The 13,442-nt window shown below is 40.2% G+C and overlaps 1 protein-coding gene across 1 annotated transcript in view; it reads right to left on the reverse strand.

Moving 5' to 3' along the window:
- LOC110257476 (ankyrin repeat domain-containing protein 26-like) overlaps nucleotides 1-13,442 on the reverse strand; it is a 117,827-nt gene that overhangs the window by 36,862 nt on the left and 67,523 nt on the right. Inside the window, exons 27-31 of the mRNA XM_021078196.1 lie at nucleotides 7,944-8,248; nucleotides 6,004-6,158; nucleotides 3,300-3,470; nucleotides 1,226-1,259; nucleotides 311-452 (exon numbers count right to left, since the gene is read on the reverse strand). Of these exons, the coding sequence (XP_020933855.1) occupies nucleotides 311-452; nucleotides 1,226-1,259; nucleotides 3,300-3,470; nucleotides 6,004-6,158; nucleotides 7,944-8,248 (807 nt within the window). The remainder of the gene's footprint in view (nucleotides 1-310; nucleotides 453-1,225; nucleotides 1,260-3,299; nucleotides 3,471-6,003; nucleotides 6,159-7,943; nucleotides 8,249-13,442) is intronic.

Genomic DNA, 13,442 nt, shown 5'->3' on the forward strand with positions numbered 1-13,442 from the left:
AAAAGTTCCCAGGTTACCCAAATATTCTAGGAGGGAAGTGACGGAAGTCATGCACTTCAGTATTCTAGGAGGGAAATGATAACCGGACCTTGGGTGAAGGCCCAGGAGAAAAGGAGAATCACAAAAGCGCAGTGAGTGGGAATTATCACAGCCCTTTGCCTGAGAGCATATAATAACTCATTATGTAAATCATTTTTCTGAGACAGACAGCACAATAACATACCTGTAGTCCATGTACAGTACTAGACAAGCTATGTATGTATTACTACACTATACACAAAAAGGCTTTCTATGTATACAACAGGCCTACCTTTACACTCCGTGCCAAGTTGTTCAATTAGCAACATAGCATTCATAGATTTAGAGGAAAGCAACTCACGATCCTTGGAAGCTGTTTCAGGTAACTGAGTTAAGTCATCAAAGTCATCCACAGAATTAATTTGCTCTTTGACCTACAAATAAATAATAATCTTTCACAATGTCTCCCAAATATTTATAAAAAATAGGTGTACAGAGATGATAAATATCCATATTTTATGAAAGCAAAAACATAGATACTTCTTTAAAAAAACTTTTATGGAAAGGATAACCTTATTAATAATGTTTCTAAACTTTTGTTTGTTTTTCCAGCCACGCCATAGTGTATGGATGTACCCGGGCTAGGAGTCAAATGAGAGTGGCAGCTACAGGCCTATGCCACAGCCAGGGCAAGAGGGATCTGAGTCACATCTGCAACCTATGCTGCACCTTGTGGAAAAGTTGGACCCTTCACCCACTGAGTGGGGCCAGTGATTGAACCTGCATCCTCACAGGGACAGCACTGAGCCACAACAGGCACTCTCTGCAACAAAGCAAGATTTTCTTTTTTTTTTTTTTTTCAATCCTTCCCACAGTATGTGGAAATTCCTGGCCAGGGATCAAACCCATTCCATCACAGCAACCAGAGCTGTAGCTGTGAAAATGCTGAGTCCTTAACCTGCTGGGCTGCAAATGAACTCCTCTCTACTTTTCCTTTTTCTTTTTTTTTTTTTTTTTTTGTGGCTGCATGCATGGCATGTGGAAGGTTCTGGGCCAGGTGTCACATCTGAGCCTCAGCTACATCCTATGCAACAGCAACACTGGATCCTTAACACACTGCACCACACAGCAACTCCCTCTACTATACCTTTTATAAACTACCTTTTACTACAGGATAATATTTTTTATAATTAATTTTTTACATTACCTTGTTCTCTTCATTAGGTGTTCTCTTTATAGGCCTGAAAAAAAAAAAAAAACAAAAAAAAAACAAACACTCTTTGCAGGCAAATATTAAATACTTAAAATACAAAGAACACCTAAACTCATTTTTTATATAAAATCATTGCATTGGCAATAATGATTCTACAAAAGGGATTGAACAATAAATAGAAAGAGTAACATTTAAGGGCAAAGCCAACAGACCAATAATAATATTAACAAAAGCATTAATGTTAGATCAAGCTGACAAGAGGAAAACATTAATAACATTACTTGCATTATGTGCTAGGAAGGTGTATATCAGGGGTTTCTGTTGTCATTTTAAATGAAAGCTAGCTATTATTTTGTTGTAATAAAAGCTAACCGATTTGGAAAATATCGCTTAAGACTTTCTGAAAGAAACCCTTTTAAAAATCATGGTATTCATTTTTTAAGGACTAACGAAGCAACTACCATGCATTGTTATAAGCACTTTATGGGTCTAAAAGGCATTTTAATCCTCACAACAATTCTGGGAGATAGGTAATACAATAGGTACTTTACACAGAGAGAAAATGAGGCACAGAGAGGCTAAGCAACTTGCCCAAACCTGGATAGCTCTTTAGTAACAGACCCAGATTTCAAACCCAGGAAACCTTCAACACTTGTGTTTTAGAGCAGGCTGAGACAGTAATATTTATTTTTAAGTGTTTTAAAGTCATAGGATAGCAAATTAACCTATATTATTATGCCATGTCTAGCTATAATTACAAATGATTTCTGAATCTTGCTCATGTTTTTAAAAATAAAAAGACTTTAGACCTAGGCAGTATTAGAAATCATTTTTTAAATTTATTTTTATTTTTTATTTTTTGTCTTTTCTAGGGCCACACCCACAGCATATGGAGGTTGCCAGGCTAGGGGTCTAATTGGTGCTGTAGCCTCTGGTCTACACCAGAGCCACAGCAACATGGGATCTGAGCTGTATCTGTGACCTACATCACAGCTCACAGCAATGCCAGATCCTTAACCCACTGAGTGAGGCCAGGGATTGAACCTGCAACCTCACGGCTCCTGGTTGGGTTTGTTAAACACTGCACCATGACAGGAACTCCTAGAGATCTACTTTCAATGAAGATTTGCTTTCTCAAAAGAAGTTCATCAGCAGGCATTAATTCACCCATTCAGCTGTTTATTCATGCATTTACTATATCTTTATTGAGCAAACAATATCTGTCAAAAGACAGTTTTGGCACAGGAAGCATGGCTTATGCCATTTAGAACTTTATCATCCAAAAGTGGTAATCTGCAATAGACTTGTTATATAGTTTACTTGTCTGTTGTTTCTAAACAAAATCTTCCCTTATTCCCTAGAATCCAAACAATTATGAAGTTAACATAGTCTGATGTTTTAGAGTACCTCACAAAATCAGTGATGCAAAGACCCTGTAATATCTAGAATCCTCAAGGAATTATTAAATCCTATTCAGTGTGGCCTAGATGTTTGCATATTTATGATTATATAATTTCAGTACATATGTATGATAGTACAACTTCTAAGTAATCATCTGCATATTCAATTATTTAAGTATATTACACTTCACAGCCAGTGAACAAATCCTTAGCATTAAACTACATGAACAGAAGGATTGTGCAGTTAGTTCACCATACTATTTTAAAGGCAATGGAATACAACCAATAAGCTTTCTCATGTTGCAAATGTAAACGTCCTCTACCAGATCATTTCCTACATACAAAAATACTCCCGAAATACCCATCTTAACATAAGAAAGAAAACTCCCTTGAACTCCACATTCCTCTTCAGTTATCACAAGGTTCTCTACCCCTTTTCCCAGTCAATATTCTCTAAGGAGTTGTTTACTCATATTCACTCCAGTGTAGCTTCCATGGGGCCACTGAAACTACTTCCAGTCAAAGGCACTCATCCTCATCTTAGCCATTCAGCAGTGTTCAAGTGAAATAATTGAGCACGCATATTATATTATGCTGTTCTATTCCTAGAAAAAGTAGTCAATGCTAATCTTTTTTTCGCCTAGAAATAAAGAACTTGTAAATTTTACCTGCCATCATCCTGATCTCTTTCACTTAAGCTTCTGTCATCATTCACGTGTAGTAAATCAATAGGCAGTGAATCAGCCTTCTCAAATATTGGTGGAATCACAGGTCCTTTTGATGACCATTTTTCTCTTTCATTTTTCCATACTTCTTTCATATGCATGCCAGAACTGCTGCTTTAAAAAAAATCCATTTTAAAGACAATGTTGTCTAATAATTTGACTGACAAAGAATAAAAAACAATGTTTGTAAAATTCCTACTCTTATCCACCTTAAGTAATTTATTAATTCAAAAAAAAATTGCTATGCAGTACCAACCGTATTCAAGGAAACACAAACTCTTGCTTCAAAGACAGTTTACAATGATGATACAATGTGATACGGAAGAGTTGTGAGGGACTCTAAGGAAGGTTTTAGAGAGGAGGTGAAATTAAACAGAGGAGATCATGAGGAAGAGAAATGGGAGAAACTCTTTCTACTTAGAGATTAGAATGTGAGCACAATGATTAGGAACATGACATCTAGGTGTTTCCAAGGAACCTGGATGGTGAAGTACAAAATACATGCACATGAGTAGAGAGATGGGTCTGGAAAGACATTCTGAAGAACCTCAAATGTTACACTAAAAATCTAGAGTTCAATAGTTAAAACAAATGATTCAGACATGGGAGTAATATTTACATTTATACTATATTTTCTTTTGTTTTCAAGTATAATAATGCTTAATTTAAATGATTTTTTAAAAATAGCACAGGGCACATATAACCTGAAAAAAGCAATCAAGGAAATGACTTGAGGTGAAAAGTTACTTTTATAACATCCACATTCTGGGGTGACAGTGGCATCATCGCTACAAAAAGAGGTACCTCAACCTGCTCCCCTGCCAGCCAAAATGGGGAATCCACCCATGGACAAAACTGGCTTCATGGAAGTTACAGGATCTATCAGAAGACACCAAAGGTCCTAGAAAGAGCCCTGCCCATCTTGTATATTGAATAAGAGACATACAGAGCACATCCCAGCCTTGGACCCAGCCTGACCCATGAACTGGCCGCAGCCACACATAGACACTTCCAGGAAGCCCCTGGAAACACTTTGTATAGATTAGAGAGCCTTTGTGGAAATCCACGTTTCCAGCAGAGAAGTTCCAGCACACCACTGGGGCAAAAAATACAAGGTTGGACACACTGGAGAGGGCATTTATTAAAGACTAGGAGAGGTGACTGCTACTTGAAAGGCAAAGACAGCAGTGCAAGACTTCAAGGAACTTGAAAAATCAAGAAAGCATGATACCACCAAAGGATCACAATAATGTTCCACTAACCAATCCCAAAGACATGAAGATCTGCGTTCTACATGATAAAGAGCCAAAAGAGCAGTTTTAAGGAAACTCAGGGAGCTAAAACACAGAAAGACAACCCAAGAAAATCAGAAAATAATAAATGAAATGAAAATGTTAACAGAGAGATAGAAATAACAGTAATTAGGGGTTCCCACAGTGGCACAGTGGAAATGAATCTGACTAGGAACCACGAGGTTGAAAGTTCAATCCCTGGCCTCGCTCAGAGGGTCAAGGATCCGACATTGTCATGAGCTGTGGTATAGGTCGCAGATGTGGCTGGGATCTGGCATTGCTGTGGCTGTGGCATAGGTCGGCAGCTGCAGCTCAGATTAGACCCCTAGCTTGGGAACCTCCTTATGCCACAGGCACAGCCCTAAAAAGAACAAATAATAATAATAATAATTAAGAAGGACCAAGTAGAAATTTTGGAGCTAAAGAATAAAATGAATAAAAGGCAAATCACGATGAAGAGCACTGACAGCAGAATCGAAGCAGAAGAAAGAACCTGTGAGTTCAGAGACAGGAACTTTGAATTGATCCGATCAGAGGAGAACAAAGTAAAAGAGAATGAAAATTGCCAAGAAAGCCTATGTGAATTACCAGGTACCATCAAAAGCAACACTTCCTGAATTAATGCAGTTGAGATAGGGAGAAAGTTGAAGACAGGCAGATAAAAAGATAGGGAGAAGGTGACAGAAAGCTTATCTAAAAAAAAAAAAATAGCTGAGGACTTCCTAAACCTCAGGAGAGATTTGGACAGCCAAGTTCCTAAACCTCATAGATCACCAAACTCAACATAAAGAAACCTTCACCAAGAGACATTACAATAAAACTGTCAAGTCCAAGACAAAGAATATTAAAAGCAGTAAGAGCAAAGAAGCTTTTAAATTATAAGAGAACCCCATTAAATCCCTCAATGGATTTCAAGAGAGTAGAATGGCATATGCAGCATGCTAAAAGGAAAACCAAAAATGCCAATCAAGAATACTCTATCCAGAAAAGCTGTCCTTCAAAAATCAAGGTGAGATTCACTTTCTCAGACAAACCAAAGTTGATGAAGTTTATCACCACTAGACCTGCCTCACAAGAAATACTGAAAGGAGTCTTCAAGTTGAAATGAAAGGATGCTAATCAGTAACACTAAACATCTTTAAATATACAACACACGGAAAAGGTCAAGATATAGTCAATATGGAATACTCTAATACTGTAATAAGGTGGAGTGTTAAACAATTTAATATGAAGGCTAAGACACAAGAGTATTAGAAGTTGTATAAAATTTGTTAATCATGAACATTAATTCAAATAGAATGTGTTTACAAGAAAATAACAATAACCTACTGTTAAATACTGATATACATAGTTACCTATCAGAATCTCCATTCTCCACAGTAGGAAACCACTGGTGATTAGTTTTTCCTCTCTCTCCCTGTTGCATTAATCCACTGTCATCATCAGAGCCATGATTGTTTTCTGATACTGCCATCACACTGCTTCTGTGCTGCTTCTTTTCTTTCTCAGCCTTCCATGAAAGTTTGACACCAAGGATGACTGTTACTACTTTATTCATTATAAAGAACTTTGTGTCTTCATTATTTGCTACTCACCTCAGAGTCTGCTCTAGTTTTAACTGCTAAAAATATTTTTATGTTTACTGTATCATTACAAGCCAGAGTAACTTTTGTAAATTCTATTTTGTTCTGTTTGAGGAAAAGAAATAGAATTTCCAAAATTTCAAAAACAGCTTTCTAAGGTGGTGTTATGTTTCTTAGTCACATCCGGTCTTCCCCATCTGATGGGCAGAGACAGAGAAGTAACAAGGCCAGGACACAGAATTTGTCCTCTTCTGTCTTCCCCACCTGGATGTCGTATTAATCAGCCAGATTTAGAGGCTGTGCCACTTGGGAACAAAGAGGAAACATTCTTCTTTCCACATTAAATCTATGCTTCCTCCAATGCCTTTTATAATTCTGTTTTTAATTTGGGTCCTGGGGATAAGCAAGAGTGAAGATGTTCACCAAAATACATGAACCAACATTTACCAAAACATGAGGAGCAGAGTGAAACTGATAAACTGTTAACTAGTCACTATAGAATTCTGGAAAATGAGTAATGCTCCCCAATTTCATATTCAATAACCATAAAATCTAACAGACGGTACAGAAGTAATTATCTACTTTAGCCCCTCTCCTTACTGATAATGGGAATAAAATCAAGAAAGATAAATGATTTGCCCAAAGGCCCTAATGGAGCATTCCCTAGCATTTTATGGCAGCAAGAGATGATACAATTCTATAACACCCAATCTGATGAATTACTAAATAAACTCATCAAATTAATCAGGTAAGTTAAAAGTATGACTTTGGCAAAGTAATTTAATGTCTTCCTTGGGGGCAGGGCTCATCTCCTTTATTTTTTAAAGGTGAATATCTCTAGATTTGTCTATCTTTAAAACTCAGTGCACCTCTTATACAATAGAACAACCAAACAAATTTAAAAAATCTATTGCTGGGGGAAAATAAAACCTCAATGTAACTCAATACTCGCTTTTCTGTTTTTGAGATGAACACTGGATTTTTTGCTGAGGGTTACACTACCTATATGATAAACTCATATGGGAGCAAAATGTAGCAAACCTTATTATATTTTATGAAACAACATAATGTAAAAGTCTGGCTCAACAGAAACACCTGAAAGTGGTAATTACATAACATGTAAGCGTACATGGATTTGTTATTCAAAATGCTTCAAAGTGGATGCATTGGAATTCTAAGTGCCGAGGGACTAAGTTAATCAGGTAAGACTGCACACATTAAAACACAAGGAAGAGGTACAAAATATGTGTTTATGTCCCTTCTCTTAGCCACTGATTCCTTCTCATTCTATGGAAGTGCGAGTTATTTTTAAGCCACAGCATTTTAAAGGGGAAAAAACCTCCAACGTATTATATTTCTTAAGCAATTTCTACTGTGCTTACTCTGGCTTGGAAGGTCACATGGTAGCTAACATAGTTTCATAGTCCATAAGGAAGACTGACAAAGAGAGACTTAGGTTGGTTAAGGAACAAAAACCCACAAAAATATGTTCCTGAACTCCTGTTATTTAGATGGCAGAAATAACCTCTTTCCACCCAATTACACATTTAGATGACCTTGTTTTATACATAAGCTATCTTCATAAGTGGAAGATATGGATGGCAAAACTGATAATGATTAAAAAAAAAAAGTCAAAACAAATGAAGCTTAACCTTTTTGCAGTTGATGTTTTTCTTGTCCAAAGCCAGGAACTTTACACGTAATATGCCTACCTTATTCTTACACCTTTGCATAGATTGCTGTAATTCTTCCTTTAAATATATTTTGGATGTTCTGTTACTATTTGGTGGACAAGTCCAAGTTTCTAATTTGGGCTTGATGCTTTTCCTTTTTTTAGCATGGAAATTACTTGCATACCACAGCTTCTTGGACCAATCCTGTACTGGTTTGGTTTGATTAGAAGTTTTTTTAACAGCAGAAATATCATGATTTCTTCTTTGAATCATGGCGTTCATCTCCTTGGAGTAGGCAAGCGGCAAATCAAAAGGGCTTTTGTGATCACTAGACTGAGGGAGGTCTAGAAAAAGAAGAAAAAACAAAACCTAAAGTCAGCAGAAGGAAGGAAATCATAAAATTCAGAGAAGAGGGGATGGGAGGCAAGATGGCAGAAGAGTAAGAGCACACGCTCACCCTCACCCACAAACCCATCAAAAAACACGTCTACATGTAAAACAACTCACAGAGGACATCAACTGAATGCTGACAGAAGCATGTAAACCTCCAAAAAGGACAAGAAACTCTTGACATAACTGGGTAGAACAAAAGAAAAAAGAGAGAGAGAGAGAAAAGGAATCAGGATGGGACAAGCATTCCCAAGAGGGAGGTGTGAAGTAGAAAGACAACCCACACCCTGGGAAGCCATCTAACTGGTGGAAAGATCAGCCGAGTCAGAGGGATCTCCAAGATGCCAAGGAAAGTGCAGCAGTAGGTCTGAGAACTGAAAAGCATAGGGAGAGAAGCACAGATCATCTGAACCACTGGTGCAGACACCACAGCCTGAGAAGTTCAGCTGGGGGCTGGGCACTGAGACTTAGACTCTGGAGGTCAGTCCCTGGGAGAGGGCTGGGGTTGGTGGTGTGGAGACAGCCTAAGGGACTAGGGAGTGGTACACCTTGGGAGGGGGAAGCAGTACACTAAGGGCTGGGGAGTGGAAAGCCATGGCCAAGGGAACCCGGGAGAAGGTCCAGACCCACAGGAGAGAGAAGGTGCCATTGTTGGGGAGGGGAAGGAGAAGGGGTGGGTCACTGCCACAGAAAACTCCTTGTGCACCAGTAGGAGCGAACCTGCCCCCTATCACAGAGGGAGGAGCATCCTGGCGCAGCACCCTGCCCCACAGAAGCCCAGAAGCCATGCTCCAGGCCCTGCCCTGACCCACAAGAAGCCACTGGCCACTCTGCATTGCTCTGGGCCACCTCACCCCACCCGCCCCCCAGGAAGCAAGCCCTGCTGCTTTGCAGCACTCTGGGCCTGCACCAAACTGGGGAAACCATGCACAGCTCTGCATCACTCCGGGCCACCTCATCCCACTCTGTGGGAAGACACACACTTTGCAGGGCTCTAGGCCCAGGCCCAACCCATGGGAAGCCCTGTGCTGAGCCACATTGCTCCAGGCCACCACACTGAGTACCACTCCACTGTGCTCTGGTTGTTCCACAGTACTCTGGCTGCCCTGCCCTGCAGGAAGCCCCTCTACCCACCCTAGATTGTGCCTCTCAGGCTCAGCCCCTTGTGACCAGAAGTCACTTTCTAGCCCACCACAGACCTGGTGTCTCCAGCAGTGGGAAGCCACTTGCTAGACCAAAGTGGATCAGACAAGAAAGTGATGGGAGAAAACCACCACAATTATCCCTGACTCCAGAAGTGGGTGGGGCCTACCACAGCTAGGGATATTTGAACAAAAATCACTTGCAGTTCCAACTACTTCAGAGGGCATCACAGAGAAGGACACTACAACGGAACACCACCTGATGTTGATCTCGCTCCCCCGGGAGCACACATGCACTGCAGATGCCACTGCCAAACATTCTGGGAGGGGCCCAGATGCTGGATCACTGTCCCTTCCTAGGACCCTGCAACTAAGAGGGCCTTGTGCAGCACATCCTCTGGGGGCTAAGCAGGGCAAGGTCCTTCTTGCATGATTTACAGGTGGCAGGAGCAAGCCACAGCAGTTATCTCTGGCTCCAGAGGTGACAGTGGCCCAACACCACTAGGGGTCAGTGAACAGGCACCACTTGCCACCCCATTCACCTCAAGGGTATCAGAGAGGAAGGCATTGTGACCAAATCAACTATTGGTGCTCATGCACCCTTGGGAACACACTGGCCCTGCTGTTGCCACTGCTGACTACTCAGGGCAATAACCATATGACAGAGCTCTGTCACTTCCAAGGATCCTAAAACTAGGAACAGTCTGTGCAGGACCTCCTATGTGGGCTAAGTAAGATGGATCACCTCATACATGGTTTACAGACGGTGGAAGCAAACCACCACAGTTATCACAGAAGCTAGAGATGGCCATGGCCCACCCCCACTAGGGATCCCTGAACAGGCACCATCTGTGGTTCCAATCACCTCAAAGGAGGGCACTGCAATCCAACACAAGCCTTTATTGCTCTCACCCCACCCCCCAAAACTCATGCACCCTAATGCAGCTATGGCCAAATTCTCTTTTCACATTGCAGATCCCTCTAGAGCTCATTACCACTGCTCAGAGCCCTGCAAATAGGAGTAACCTGTGCCACCTTCTTGCAGGTCTCTGCTTCTGTTGAGAGCCCAATGATCAAGCACTGAATGCTGGCCCTACCCATTGTCCCCTTCTCCCTGAAAACATGCTGGCATCCTGGGGATAACAGTCTGCTCACACCAAAGGCAGAGACAGCAAAGATTCAAATTCCCACAACAACAACAAAGAAATAGCAACCCCTCCCCAAAAAAACACAAAGGGGTATTCTTGCATAGAAATAGACTTACAAGGCTACGTTTGACTTCCCCAAGTTCATAGAAGGAAAACAAAAACACACAAGCAAGATGAAGAAGCTCTGAAACCATTTCCAGTTAAAACAACAGGAAAAATCACCTAAAGCAGCCAACAATGAAACAGACTTGGAGTTCAAAAGGGAGATAATGAAAATACTGAAGGAATTAAGAGAGGATATGAACAGTAATGCAGATTTCCTCAGAAAGGAACTAAAAACTATGAGGAGGAGCCAAGAAAAACTAGAAAAATCAATTTCAGAGACACAAACTGAGGCAATAAAGAGCAGAATGAACAATGCAGAGGAATGAATTAGTGATGTGGAAGATAGAATAATGGAACTCACCCAAACAGGACAGCAGACAGAAAACCAAATGAAGAAACATGAAAGCAATATAAGACACCTATGGAATAATATAAAGTGGGCCCATCTACACATAATAGGAATTCCAGGAGGAAAAGAAAAACAAGAGGGGATTGAAAATATATGTGAAGAAATTATGGCTGAAAACTTTCCAAATCTAAAGCACACGGATATCAAGATACAGGAAGCACAGAGGGCCCCAAACAAGTTGAACCCAAATTGGCTCACACCAAGACATATTATAATAAAAATGGAAAAAGGTAAAGAGAGGGTTCTAAAGGCAGCAAGAGAAAAGCAAAGTGCTAATTATAAGGGAACCCCAATAAGGCTATCAGCTGATTTCTCTACAGAAATACTTCAGGCCAGGGGGAGTGGCAAGAGATATTTACAGCACTGAAAGGAAAAAAAATTGCAACCTAGAATACTCAATCCAGCAATAATATCATTTAAAACAGAAGGGGAAATAAAGAATTGCTCCAACAAACAAAAGCTAAAAGAGTAGAGCAATACAAAACCCATTCTAAAAGAGATACTGAAAGGGATTCTCTAAATTAAAAAAAAAAAAAAAGAAGAAAATCAGGAATGGAGGAAACCACAATTGGAAAGCAGTCATGTAAATAAACCAGCATAGAGATCTAAACATGACGATGTTGAAAGAAAAAGAAAAAAAAAAGACATCAATTTCATACAGTGTGGGCAAGGGAAGTAAGAAAAATAAGATTCTTTATCATTTTTTTATAAGGATGTGTTTCAGCCTATATGAGTATCAGGCTAAAGTAAGCAGAGACAGGAAGGGACGAACATAAGTAAAAAACAGGGCAAGCACTAATCAAAACCAAATATTACAGTCACAAAAAATGAAAAGTATTCAACCATAAAATAAATGGAAGTCAACCAACCAAAAAAAGAATGTAACAAATGAGAAACATAGAATCAACTGGAAAACAAGGTTTAAAATGGCAATAAATCGTATCTATCAAAAATCACCTCCAATGGCAATGGACTGAAGCTCCAATCAAAAGAGACAGAAGGGCAGATTGGACAAAGCAAAAACCTTCAATTTGCTGCCTACAAGCACCTCATCGTTGGGAAAAGGACACTTATAGATTGAATGTGAGGGGATGGAAAATGATATTTCAAACCAATGGACCAGAGAGGAAAGCAGGAGTTGTAACACTCATATCAGACAAAATAGACTTTAAAACATAGGCCATAAAGAAAGACAAAGAAGGAAACTAGTTCATGCTTAAAGGATCCATACAAGAAGGGGATATTACAATTGTTAATATATATGACCCTAATATAGGAGCATCCAGATACCTACAACAAACATTTACAGACATAAAAGGATAAAGTGATGGCAGTACAATCAAGTAGGAGATGTTAAAACCCCACTGACATCAATGGACATGTCCTCTAGACAGAAAATCAATAAAGCAACAGGAATTATAAAGGACACAATAGAAAAACTAGACTTAATTGACATTTCTGGGACATTATACCAAAAAAAATCAGAATATATATTCCTCTCAAGTGCACATGGAACATTCTCAAGAATTGATCACATACTGGGGCACAAAGCTAACCTCAACAAATTTAAGAGTATAGAAATAATTTCAAGTATCTTCTATGACCACAATGGCATTAAACTAGAAAACAACCACAGGAAAAGAAGTGAGAAAAAACCTAATACATGGAGACTAAACAACATACTACTAGGTACTACGAAACCAACACGTCAATGAGGAAATCAAGACGGAAATTTCCCAAGGAGGAGATGACTACACTGAGAAATGAAGGCTGAGCTGGAAGCACAGAGCAAAGAAGGAAGAACAACACTGTAGACGGTGCACAGCCTGTGCCCATGCCCACCTGCAACCTGCTTCTCACCAAGACAGAGGAACAGGTGCCAGCTTCCCTTCCTGCCTGAAACAAGCAAAAGGAACACAAACAGAACACATAACAAATGCCTTTCCAGACCAAGGGCTTCAGGCAAGGAAGGACAATGTTCCCTGAAAACGCATGAGGTTAGCCTGAAGAACACCCCAGCTCACTGCCTTGAGAGAATGTCCAGGCCACAACACAGGCAGAAGGAGCTGACCTGGAGGCCGCCAGGCTCCCTGAGTGGATGTGATGACACTGAGAGTCTGGTGGGACCAAAGCAGACAGAGAGCATAGGGCAGAACATGAGAGAAGAGGGAGTTCCCCAGTGGTGCAGTGGGTTAAGGATCCCGCGTTTTCACCTCAGTGACTTGAGTTCCTGCAGTGGTGTGGGTTTGATCCCTCCCTGGCCTGGCAGCTCCCACATGCCACCAGCAGGGCCAAAAACAAATGAAGTCAAAAATAAATAACTGAATTTTCCATAAAACCCATG

This window comes from Sus scrofa, chromosome 17, assembly GCF_000003025.6.
Source record: "Sus scrofa isolate TJ Tabasco breed Duroc chromosome 17, Sscrofa11.1, whole genome shotgun sequence".
In the NCBI taxonomy this organism is placed as follows: Eukaryota; Metazoa; Chordata; class Mammalia; order Artiodactyla; family Suidae; genus Sus; species Sus scrofa.